Genomic DNA, 12698 nt, shown 5'->3' on the forward strand with positions numbered 1-12698 from the left:
ATACACGATAAATGTTATTAAATATAAACGATAAATATTATTGCGAGGACAGTGAAAGGGTTGTGGAAACGCTGACGTAAGGTGATGGCCTTTTGATGGTGTCAACGCGTGCGCGCGGTTCATTGAATGCGACCGTGGATTGGTGGAATGGGGAGTGTGAAACCGATTAGGAAACTGCGCCTTGGGGGACTTGGAGGGTGGCGCCCCGCACGTCATGTTGGCTCAAGTGGCATTGGAATTAGCAAAGAGTCTGAGCGCGCCTACGAAGCCATTATGGCTCTCCACACACCAGTATCATAACCTAGAGAGGGAGGAGTCTTCCATTTCTGGAGCCGGAGAAGCAGCATCCCAGACAGCGTAAAAATTGGAGTAACGGTGCTCGAAGGAGACTGGAATACGAAATAATATTATTTTATTTTCAACATACCAACGAAATATACATGGATGCACATTTGACCAGATAAGCATGAAGGTCTTTGATTTAAGATCAGGTAGCTGCAACATTGTTTTGCATGTGCGGTAATATTCCAAGACATATGTGATACATTGGGTGTGCTCAGCGCAATAACGGCGCTAGCAAGCTATTTCAAACGGTAAAATAAATCCAGATTGCTAGGAGATAGCCAACCATTTTATAGTTAGCCAGCTAGCTTGCGGGGGAGCAAGCTGCCTACTCGGGCAGAGGCATCATCGGATGCATCGACCAAGAAGAGGCATCTGCTAGGCATTAACCGACAATACAATCTCGGGGCATGCAAAGCGGTGTGTTTTGTGCAAACGGTTGCTAAATCCCGCGTCCTCGGCTCTGGTCGTGGGATTAACCAGCCGGGAGAGAAGGAGAAGGTGGGGCCGAGGAGTGTCAAAAACGGTCGAGCTAAACCCAGCGCATGTAGCTTGGCGCTCTAGCTAGCGGGCTAACATTACCTCTCCATCGGTTTTGTATTTGGGAAATTAATTTCGTAAACTAGAATTATTCGGCCATTGGAATTCTGAGAGCTTGCTGGGGTATTCCGTGGCAGTTCCCCCTCTCCCCCAACGAGGATCAGTCAGAGCTGTACACTTGAGGCCATTGGCTTCTCTACAAATAATACCGATTGGGGCGAATTTCACGGGGGTAGCATCCCCGTTTGTCTTGGACCATGGCGGACGACGACGTGCTTTTTGAGGATGTCTACGAGCTGTGCGAGGTGATTGGGAAGTAAGTGTCAGCATATGTTTATGAACTGAACAATGATAATAAATGAAACCTCTTGTTTGCATTGAGTGCATTGTATTGCGTGTCTGCCTGCCTGTTTTTTTCTGTATGGAAGCAATTGCCTTACAAATATTCATTGCCACCACCATCATGACAGCTGTTTTACTTGGCCTACTTGTAGGTGAGTTGGTCATACAAAACCTCACACTACCCATCTATTGTCAGGCCTATGTAAAATCACTTCCACGGTAACTGGTTCAATAAGCATATAACATGATTGCATAAACTGTTCAATATATGGGAAACCAGTTAGGCCTACTGACTTGTTAGTTTGATTGGGTGAGGCCCAATCATGTATGGTGTAGCCCCTGTTTAGTTCAAGAGCCGAGTGCATTGTTTTAGCTGGGCAGGATATCTTCATTTAACATGGCAGGAGAGAATATCTGTTCAAAACGGAAGTTCTTTGGCTCACATATATTCAAAACATTTCCCAATCTAGATCATTTTCATTCATGTTTTGTGCATCCCATTCAGCTTTGTCAGATAGACACATTATTTTGACGAGGCGGTACTGGGCGACAGGTAGCCTAGCGGCTAGAGCGTTGTGCCAGTAACGGAAAGGTCACTGGTTCCTTCCAATACCCGAGCCGACAAGGTGGAAAATCTGACAATGTGCCCTTGAGCAAGGCACTTGACCCTAATTTGCTCCAGGGGTGTTGTACTACTATGGCTGACCCTGTAAAACAACACATTTCATGGCACCTGTCTGGTGTATATGTAGGGTTAGGGTTATACACCAGATAGGTCATATTATTTTACTACACATAGGCATAGTGACTCATTTGTGGTTTGGAACAGAGGCGCTATACATTTTAAAATCTGGGCCATTCATAGTTTTGGGTTGAAATGTAAACATGTTTGGCTACTACAACTAGGTCTATAACGATCTCCACAAGTACTACTGTCAACACCACTACACTCTTCTCTCAGATTCAGATGCAGGGTAATTATAGTCAATCATTTAGTATCATTGGCCATTTGGTACAAGACACAGGCTGCAGATTGTCATTGCGATGACCCACACACTACTTCTTGATCCTACTTTAAGAGAATGAGCATAGGCTCCTGGGGAAGATGGAACTTCTTCACCAGAATAGTCACATTCAGTGTTTTGGGTAGACTGCTGTGTTCTATGCCTGCACCGGTGTTCTGATATCATCATGCACTGCTAGTCATTGTCCCTGCCCTGTCAATCACAGACCAGTCTATTCATCCCCACCAACCAGAGGTGGCCAATCCTATTGTTGATGGACTTTTAAGCATTGCACACACAGTTAATGATCATGTTTATCCCTGATCTATTTAGCCCAGATTTGTCTTACAAAGAGATTTTGGAGGCAACCTAATTTTACCCTGGATTGAGAATTAGTCTAAAATCTAAAGTAGCAACTCTGGGTTTAGGCCAATTCAGTAAAAACCAGTTATCAGATTTCCTGAATAAGTGAACAAATGTTTAAAGCATTCCCAGTTCCAACACTGAGATAATTGATAGGCCTAGAAGCAGTTCAGTTTTCTATCTGTGTCACACTATAAACATTGATTTGTAAAGCACAAATCCTAACACGCATTCGTGCAGGAAGAAGGTGTTTGTTGATTGAAGAGGGCCTCTTCTATTTGGTGCAGACCTCGTTTGCCCTCACATAAGCTTACAACAATGTCATTTTCACAGATTAGTCTGGAAACCCAGATTTAAATGTATTGAAACTACCACCCACTCCAACCAATACCCCCTTTACCCCGGGTTTCTATTGTTGTGGCTGATGATCACACCCCTTCATATGAAGACTGGGCAGGCAGGCTGCTGTGGTCTTGGAGCTGGCCAAGCTCCCCTCCCCCTCTATGCTCAATCGAGACCCGTGGGTCCATTAGGGTCCAGGCTGAGACACATGCTGATTGCTCTTCAGCCCCTCAGGCTCTACTCTTTGTTTGGGGAGATCTCTGCTTCGGTTACCTCCTCACTCTGACGGATCTAGGATCTGGTCTACTTTACCCAGTCCTGGTGTTAGACGTCATGTGGTGGGTGACAATACTGGTCTCGGGACAGCTGGTAAATAAGTAGCCGCCCAGGGCCTACCTTGGTGCAGTAACGCAGAGAGGTCCTCTAGTCAGAGGAGCCTACACCATGACTATGTTATCACCATGATCAGAAAGGACTTCATGGCCTCCTACCTTCCCCTTCCCAAAGTCGTTTGTTCCTCCATCTTTCCTTTGTCACTCATAGTTGTCAGGGCACAAGGGCGTCTTTCACCAAAACAGCTACACTACCAAAACAGCTACACTGTACATCACCGGGTTCTGTTTAGTGAAGCAAATCTTTTTCAATAATCTTGATTTATGTCCCAGATTTGTGAAAAAAAGCCGAACAAAAAGCACGATTCTAAATCAATCCTCTCCACCAGCGACGCAGCCTAGTTTCTGACAGTGAAGCGTTTGTCAGACAAAAGCACTGAGTACCAGCCAGTGTCTTTTAGGTAGAGAACTCTGCCAGCCTCTCCTGCAGAAAGCTGGGGATCATTTTCCTCAGCCCAGGATGTAGGGAGTGGATGCTGAGGAAGATCATTGGAGACAATAGAGGGTTCGAAATAGGATTGCCCCGAGGCTGGATATATAACTAATGTCAGCGGACTCCAGGGCTGACCTCCAATTTTTGTAAACCACACTCACTGTCAAGAAGAGCTAGGGAACCAACGAACAGAGGCTTAGAAGAACTCCTCTCCTGCTATCCCATGCTACCTTTGGTTCAGATGTTTTTGTTCCCTTGGTAGTTCATGGGGTGTTCAATGAACTGAAGACGTGCTGTTATCGCGGCTCAAGGATCTATATTGTCAGGGACGTCTAAAGCGGCGTTGACACGGCAACAAATGTTTGTCGCTTAGTAGGATGCGATTTTACAGCCAGTCATTTTTCTGTTTCGCTTCTAGTGTTGCCTATGCTTCCATGCATGGCTCTGAGAAGTAACTAATATAGTCTAGATGGGTTTTTACGAGATCTGTAGCCTTAAAAATAACTGTCAATGGAATACTCACTTCACATGTGGCCTGTAGCCCTCTGAGGAGGTTTGTGAACTATAACAAGACATTTTGTTTGACGAGAGAGAGAGACATTTGACTGACACTGTAGATCTGTGAATGATTGAAATGATGTGGTGACACTTCCCAAAGTAGGTGTGACATGCTACCGACAGCGGCTGGTATAGTGTAAATAGACATGTCAACCAGCGACATATGCAGGTGTTCGTGTTAGCTGATGAGGGAATAGTTTCGGGCTAGTACACACACACATCCAAACACCTCTGCTATAATTTGTCTAAGGTTGGCAGACAGTGGAGGTTTGGGGTTGGCAGAAGGCCTTTGGGACGACTGAGCCTTTGTTTCGGCTCAGTTCCTGAGCTGGAGGAGTGTTTTTAATCTCTCTGTAATTTCTACCTAATCTCGTTTAAGTAACTGGGTGGTTCGAGCTCTGAATGCTGATTGGCTGAAAGCTGTGGTATATCAGACCGTATACCACGGGTATGACAAAACATTTAGTTTTACTGCTATAATTACATTGGTAAGCAGTTTATAATAGCAATAAGTAACTTTGGGGGTTTGTGATGTATGGCCAATATATGGGAGGTGGGTGGGGAGGATTGCCAGTAGGGTCAAGCTCGGAGGATGACCTGCAACCTTCTAGTTGACTACTACACTAAGTTAATTGTTCTCTGAGGTGTAGCTTACTGTACGCTTAGCTGAATGGGGTGTTCAGTCTCACTATCTAGAACATTCTGAATCGACCAGAATGGAACCCTTCCCCCTCTTCCTCCCCCCCCTGGCTCTGTAGGAATCAAGTTCCTCTGGATCCATACACAGTTGGCTGACAGCCAGCTAGTACCAGGCTCTCCTCTCCTTTAAGAAAGTAAAAAGGAGATGTGGAGGGACACCCTGTTGAGAGTATTGGTAGACATTATGAGTAACTCAGACCTATTGCTAAGCTATATGTCTACTGCAGTACCATTGGTAGACATTATGAGTAACTCAGACCTATTGCTAAGCTATACGTCTACTGCAGTACCATTGGTAGACATTACGAGTAACTCAGACCTATTGCTAAGCTATACGTCTACTGTAGTACCATTGGTAGAAGCCTACTGGGGCTTTTCGAAGCGAACCTTTTTAAAATGTTTTCTTCCAATTTAGTTTGAATCATTTTGGTAAAAACAAATGCACAATCAGAATAAACAGATTCAACAAAGCACAGTAGTCAAGGCGAGACCCTGTACATCAGCAGTGAAATAAGGCCAATTGCCTATTCAGACATTATTCTAACAAAGCATGGCACAAGGCCTTACTCTCCACTGCATCCTTATCTGAGGGAAGTAAAGCTCATGCAAACAGGTTATGCAATCCTACTTATTAGCCCATTGTGTGTGTTACATTTCAGTAAACACAGTGACGTGCTCAGGCCGGGCATTTAAGCTCCAGTTGAAGGGGATGGGCGAGGCGTGGGTAATTTGAGACGTCTCTGCTCATAATGATTCTCTGCATGGGAATAGTAATGCAGACAAGTGCAACTGGAATCACACGCGGCTCTTCATTCTGGCTCTGGGGTACTCATTAGAGCCAGGAAGGATTGGAATATTGTCAGAATGGCTGGGAACTGGTGGAGTGATCAGTACTCTGACTCGCGTTGGCTCAGCTAATTAAACATCAACTCCTAGCCTACGTTTTAATGCTTTGGATCGCATTGAGCTCTATTAAATGTAAGCATTTTTTAAAATGGTTTGTTTCCCGTTTTTCTTAATTCATTCGTAGCTCTACATACAATACACACACTTGCTACACGTTAGGCAACTACCATTTGTGCGTGTTTTATAGCCTCTAATGGGTTCTGAGCAACCATAACGCTCAGTATATTTGTTACTGATAGAACATACGAAGGCTAAGCTATCCCTGAACAAACATAACAAACCCTTCACCCTCTTTCCCGTACTGTGCATGTGTCTTGGGCCCAGTCATTCAGACAGTTTAGCCTACACCCTACACAGGTCTACGATCTGTTCTCCCTCCCTCCAGCCTCCACCTCAGCCATTATGATGAGATGATGTAACTGACTCTAGGCATGCTGGCAAGAATCTCCGTCTGCCCACACCTCCCGAGGCGCTTCTCAGAATTCTACATTCCATCTAACTTTCTCTTCTCTCGTTGTTTCTTGTCTCCACTATTTCTCAGGAAGTGTGTGGTCAGCTCCTCACAGAGTGTGGACTCTGGGGAGTTTGGCCTGGCTGATTTATTCTTACAGATGTGTTTGTTGACTGCTTTGAGAACAGGGGACTCGGAGGTGATATTGAATTTGGTCTCTGCTTGTCTAAGGGCTCCTGGGCCTCTAGTGTCCGACTCTGGTTATTTTCCAAAAAGTGCCCCATTTTTATTTATTTCATCCTAATTTCTTCCTTCCTTCCTTCCTCCTCTCTCTCTCTACATCCCTATGTACTCTCACCTGCTTTCCTCTTTCCTTCGTTACTCCTCCTTTCCTACCTACATACATTCCCCTCTTGCATAACACAATCTGATTCTGAAAGGGATGGTGTAAGTTAAAGAAGCACGATGGTTGGGTGCATTTAATTGGTAGTTCAGCTCTGACTACATGAGTGTTTGGGGGTCCCACGTTCCTCCTCAGGCCCCCTACTGGAGTCTGGGAGAGAAGTGGAAATCTCTCCACTGAGACTGGCTTAATATCCTAGAGGTATTTCGGCCTGTGAATTTCAGATGCACTCCGGTACAGCAAGATGAATCCTAATTGCCCTCTATTAATATTCAAAAGGTTGTACTCTTCAAGTAACCAGTAAATTAAACCAAGCAAATATTTAGGGCTGTGTGATTTCTTCCACTTTCCTACCTCAACAGACACTTGGCATTTTAGAAGCTTTTCGGTGCAATTAGTGTGTACACAGTTTTGGCATCCGGAGTTAAATGAACTCTGCCTCGTTGTTTTTAACACCATCATTGGACTGTAATCGGACTCTGACAAGAAAAGAGTTAAGTATGAGTCACATTCTTAGCCTACCTCAATGGAAGGCAACTTTTCCTTATTACACACTAGGGGTGTGACAAATTGACAATTGTGCTTAAGGGTTAAACTGCCATTTAAACATATATATATTTTTTAAATCATACAAATTTCACAATGAAGAATAATGGTCCGAATTCTGCCCGCTAGTGCCGGGCAATGACGTTAAATCTACCGCAGTCATATACCATTGAAAGCGCCTCGGCTATGGCATGTTTGTATGTAAGGGTACACTACAGCTTTTTAAATACCGACACGAAACCGTCTCGAGATGGATTCGAAGCGCCACTGAACGGGAATTGTATTTGTAAAGGATCTGTGCTTCTGAATGGGGGCTAACATCCATCACTAGGCCACCAGGACTGGCAATCAAATAATATCAAACTGCCTACCTACTGCCTGCGAACAGATCACTCCTAAATAAAGTACTTTAAGGTTTGTTAAATACCGTGGCATTTAGTATAAAGAAAACAAGACTGATTAGTTGCCGTACTTGTGAGAACAAACACTCGCATCTTTCATAGCGAGCTAGCGAGGGACGGAGAGAGATGGGAGGGGCACTGTATAGGCAGGTCAGCCATCAGGCAGACGGAGTCAGAACCGTCGACTAGGCCTATCTATCGGCAATCAAAAACAGTATTTCGCAATAGAATGCTGTATTTAGCGATTTCTTGTAAAGCAGGGCCTATCCACAATGAATAGGCTAGGGGATATTCTACATGCAACAGACCGAAGAGGGAACACGCACTCGCACCATTAGCGAAGAGGAAAGAGTAGGCGAGCCAGCTGCACCGCGATTATAATTTTGTGGGTAATAAAACATTGTTTTTCCGTTTAGGGATTTTTTTTTTTTTAAACGTTAAGGATCCACATTTCGTTTAAACGTTCCTACTCAGGACCCTTCTCGACTCTTGGCTTTCTTCGGCTACCTCAGTTCCTTCTATCTCTCCCATTCTCTCTCGTTTCTCTCTAATGGCATTCTAGTTCCCATCCAAGGTAATGTGAGAAGGTGGCCAGGTGCTAATGGGTAATACTAACACTGCAGGACCGTGCTGAACGTGGGAGGGGGCCCATGTCTCGAGTACAGCTGTGCCTATGTCATCAAAGCGTGCCTACCCTCTCTCTCCTTTCTCACAGTCCTTCCCCGCGGAATGACACTCCTGCGTGTGATCGCTTGCCTTGGCTCCTTCCAGGGGTGGGGGGTTTGACGGGGTCAATTCCATTGGAACTCACTCAGTCTACATTTGACAACTAGGGAGATGAGTTGCAATTCGATTCACAAATTCAAATTGGGCAGCTAGTCTATCATCTTCTGTGAGGATATTTGAATTCTTGAGCTTATGAAATTGACCTCAAACCCAACTGAGTTCACCTGGCTTTTGGCTCTTCACAGTGTCATGTTTGTAATGGGAGTTTTATTGACATTTAGGCTGGGCAATACTAGTCCAGTCCAATACTACACCCATCCCTGGCCTCTATTCCATACCACTTCACTGTTTGCAGACCTAGGTGTTAACTCTATGGTAGAATGAAATCAAAACCCATATGAAGGCTAGGTGTAGCCCACATCTTATTGCTTACAACTACCCTATCCCTTCAGTCTGCATACATCATAGGAGAGCTTAGGGTGGAAGGGAACCAGTGTTACACCGTAGAGAGGAGCTAGGGGGGAAGGAAACCAGTGTTACACCGTAGGGAGGAACTAGGGGGGAAGGAAACCAGTGTTACACCGTAGGGAGGAACTAGGGGGGAAGGGAACCAGTGTTACACCGTACGGAGGAGCTAGGGTGTAAGGAAACCAGTGTTACACCGTAGGGAGGAGCTAGGGGGGAAGGAAACCAGTGTTACGCCGTCGGGAGGAACTAGGGGGGAAGGGAACCAGTGTTACACCGTAGGGAGGACTAGGGTGTAAGGAAACCAGTGTTACACCGTAGGGAGGACTAGGGTGTAAGGAAACCAGTGTTACACCGTAGGGAGGAACTAGGGAGGACGGAAACCAGTGTTACACCGTAGGGAGGACTAGGGTGTAAGGAAACCAGTGTTACACCGTAGGGAGGAACTAGGGAGGACGGAAACCAGTGTTACACCGTAGGGAGGACTAGGGTGTAAGGAAACCAGTGTTACACCGTAGGGAGGACTAGGGTGTAAGGAAACCAGTGTTACACCGTAGGGAGGACTAGGGTGTAAGGAAACCAGTGTTACACCGTAGGGAGGACTAGGGTGTAAGGAAACCAGTGTTACTCCGTAGGGAGGACTAGGGTGTAAGGAAACCAGTGTTACACCGTAGGGAGGAACTAGGGGGGAAGGAAACCAGTGTTACACCGTAGGGAGGAACTAGGGTGTAAGGAAACTAGTGTTACACCGTAGGGAGGAACTAGGGTGTAAGGAAACTAGTGTTACACCGTAGGGAGGAACTAGGGGGGAAGGAAACCAGTGTTACACCGTAGGGAGGACTAGGGGGTAAGGAAACCAGTGTTACACCGTAGGGAGGAACTAGGGGGGAAGGAAACCAGTGTTACACCGTAGGGAGGAGCTAGGGGGGAAGGAAACCAGTGTTACACCGTAGGGAGGAGCTAGGGGGGAAGGAAACCAGTGTTACACCGTAGGGAGGAGCTAGGGGGGAAGGAAACCAGTGTTACACCGTAGGGAGGAGCTAGGGGGGAAGGAAACCAGTGTTACACCGTAGGGAGGAGCTAGGGGGGAAGGAAACCAGTGTTACACCGTAGGGAGGAGCTAGGGGGGAAGGAAACCAGTGTTACACCGTAGGGAGGAGCTAGGGGGGAAGGAAACCAGTGTTACACCGTAGGGTGTTTGGAAGGAGCTATGGTGGAGGTGAACCAGTGGTTGTTTTTCCGGCTCGTGCCTTTGTCTTAAGGAGATAAACGTCTGTCAGCCAGGGCTGTCTTTCAACCCCGCTGTAGTGGGGGGTTTAGGGAGTCTCGCTCTGTTTTCACAGATCGAGTAATGTCTGGGGAATATTTTCTTTAGCATATGGGTCAGTCTTCACAGAACCTCCACTCTCCCCCCCCCCACCCAGAGGCAGATAGCTGGGTTAATTATTATAGTAGGAGAGGCCCACACATGGTGGCTGTAACCCCCTACCTATTGGTTAGTATTTATAGGATTTTGAATTGTAGGCCTACTGTATTGGACACTTTTATGAATTAGCCTTAACTCTGTTTTGATGGAGTTGAAATCTCTGCCACTGAGTTTTATGCATTGCTGTTTAGTGATGGCTCTTATTTCTGTGTGTGTGTGTGTGTGCTGACAGATGCCTTTCAGTCACGCGTCTCTGTCAGCATCAGTGCCACAGCCACAGCCTTTAAGATTATACTGAGTGGAACAGCTGAGCACTGTGTGCACTGGGGACTTGAGGGTGTGTGTTTGTGTGTGTGTAAATGTGTGTTTGGTCTAGGTTTATTTCCTCTACTACTCTTTGTGTGTGTCTGTGTGTGTGTGCCCTTGTGAGGGTGCCTTTGTGTGTGTGCCACACAGTCCCTTTGGGATTTACAACCTTGCACAGTACACTTCCCTGCCTTATCATATCCTCAACCCAACCCACCACCCTGGTCCAAGGCCCCTGTCAGCAATGCTAGTTCTCCCTGCCTCGAGGCCTCTGTAATGGGGCTTTTATTTTCGTCTTCACAGCTGTGCTCACCACTGCTCTGTAATTCCCCAGGCGGAGGAGAGGAGGCTAGGCTACGTCGCTAGCTGCTCCATCTCCATCTCCATTAGGCTCCATCATATCCAGGGCTGTTGGGTTATTGTTACTGCACTGTGATGACTGAAAGCCAACAGGGAAGAACAGAGAGAATGTAAAGGTGCCAGATAATCCAAGAATGAATTCCAAATCGACCCCTTCCCCCTATTCCCAAGGCACTTGTGTGTGTGTGTGTGTGTGTGTGAGAAACGTGACTAACCCACTGTGTTTTCTGTCTTCCAGGGGTCCCTTCAGTGTGGTGAGGCGCTGCATCAACAGGGACACAGGGCAGCAGTTTGCAGTGAAGATCGTAGATGTTGCCAGTTTCACCTCCAGCCCTGGCCTCAGCACAGAGGGTAAGGACGAGTCACACGCGCTGTGTGTGTGGGTAAAGCGCTGATGCATACTAACTTTCCATGCAGTTTCCTGCCGTGTCGTGCTGTTCTGTCTGTGTGTGTGTGTCACACTGTGGTGGCAGTGCCCTGGGTTTTGGCGTTCATGGTGTGCCATCTGTGATGCTCCGGTCAGAGCTGGGCCAAGGACCGCATCATAAGGAAATCGAAAGATAGAATTGTGTGTGAAAATATTGATAGCGTAATAAAGAGGGATTGTTGAGTAAACTGATATAGAGTCTGGCTCTGGAAGAACCTAGTAAACTGATATAGAGTCTGGCTCTGGAAGAACCTAGTAAACTGATATAGAGTCTGGCTCTGGAAGAACCTAGTAAACTGATATAGAGTCTGGCTCTGGAAGAACCTAGTAAACTGATATATTGGTTCTGGAAGAACCTAGTAAACTGATATATAGAGTCTGGAAGAACCTAGTAAACTGATATATAGAGTCTGGCTCTGGAAGAACCTAGTAAACTGATATATAGAGTCTGGCTCTGGAAGAACCTTGGAAACTGATATAGTGTCTGGAAGAGCCTAGTAAACTGATATAGTGTCTGGAAGAGCCTAGTAAACTGATATAGGGTCTGGAAGAGCCTAGTAAACTGATATAGTGTCTGGAAGAGCCTAGTAAACTGATATAGGGTCTGGAAGAGCCTAGTAAACTGATATAGGGTCTGGAAGAGCCTAGTAAACTGATATAGGGTCTGGAAGAACCTAGTAAACTGATATAGGGTCTGGAAGAACCTAGTAAACTGATATAGGGTCTGGAAGATCCTAGTAAACTGATATAGAGTCTGGCTCTGGAAGAACCTAGTAAACTGATAAAGAGTCTGGCTCTGGAAGAACCTAGTAAACTGATATTGTGTCTGGAAGAGCATAGTAAACTGATATAGGGTCTGGAAGATCCTAGTAAACTGATATAGGCTCTGGCTCTGGAAGAACCTAGTAAACTGATATAGGGTCTGGAAGATCCTAGTAAACTGATATAGGCTCTGGAAGATCCTAGTAAACTGATATAGAGTCTGGCTCTGGAAGAACCTAGTAAACTGATATAGGGTCTGGAAGAACCTAGTAAACTGATATAGGGTCTGGAAGAACCTAGTAAACTGATATAGGGTCTGGAAGAACCTAGTAAACTGATATAGGGTCTGGAAGAACCTAGTAAACTGATATAGGGTCTGGAAGATCCTAGTAAACTGATATAGGCTCTGGAAGAACCTAGTAAACTGATATAGAGTCTGGCAGAACCTAGTAAACTGATATAGAGTCTGGCTCTGGAAGAGCCTAGTAAACTGATATAGGGTCT

At 45.8% G+C, this 12698-nt stretch overlaps 1 protein-coding gene across 18 annotated transcripts in view; it reads left to right on the forward strand.

The window, feature by feature from the left end:
* The first annotated feature begins 316 nt into the window (after positions 1–316).
* Positions 317–12698, forward strand: part of LOC109906798 (peripheral plasma membrane protein CASK) — a 43021-nt gene continuing 30639 nt past the window's right edge. For 6 of the 18 annotated variants that reach the window (XM_031792852.1, XM_031792860.1, XM_031792865.1 and 3 more), the window contains exons 1-2: positions 318–1198; positions 11244–11356. In XM_031792852.1, coding sequence (XP_031648712.1) covers positions 1140–1198; positions 11244–11356 — 172 coding nt within the window. In that variant the 5' untranslated portion in view covers positions 318–1139. Of the gene's footprint in view, positions 1199–7021; positions 7269–11243; positions 11357–12698 lie in introns of those variants that run through there. The other 12 variants (XM_031792856.1, XM_031792863.1, XM_031792853.1 and 9 more) reach the window with 5 other exon arrangements.

The sequence above is a fragment of the Oncorhynchus kisutch genome, linkage group LG16 (genome assembly GCF_002021735.2).
Source record: "Oncorhynchus kisutch isolate 150728-3 linkage group LG16, Okis_V2, whole genome shotgun sequence".
Classification (NCBI taxonomy): Eukaryota; Metazoa; Chordata; class Actinopteri; order Salmoniformes; family Salmonidae; genus Oncorhynchus; species Oncorhynchus kisutch.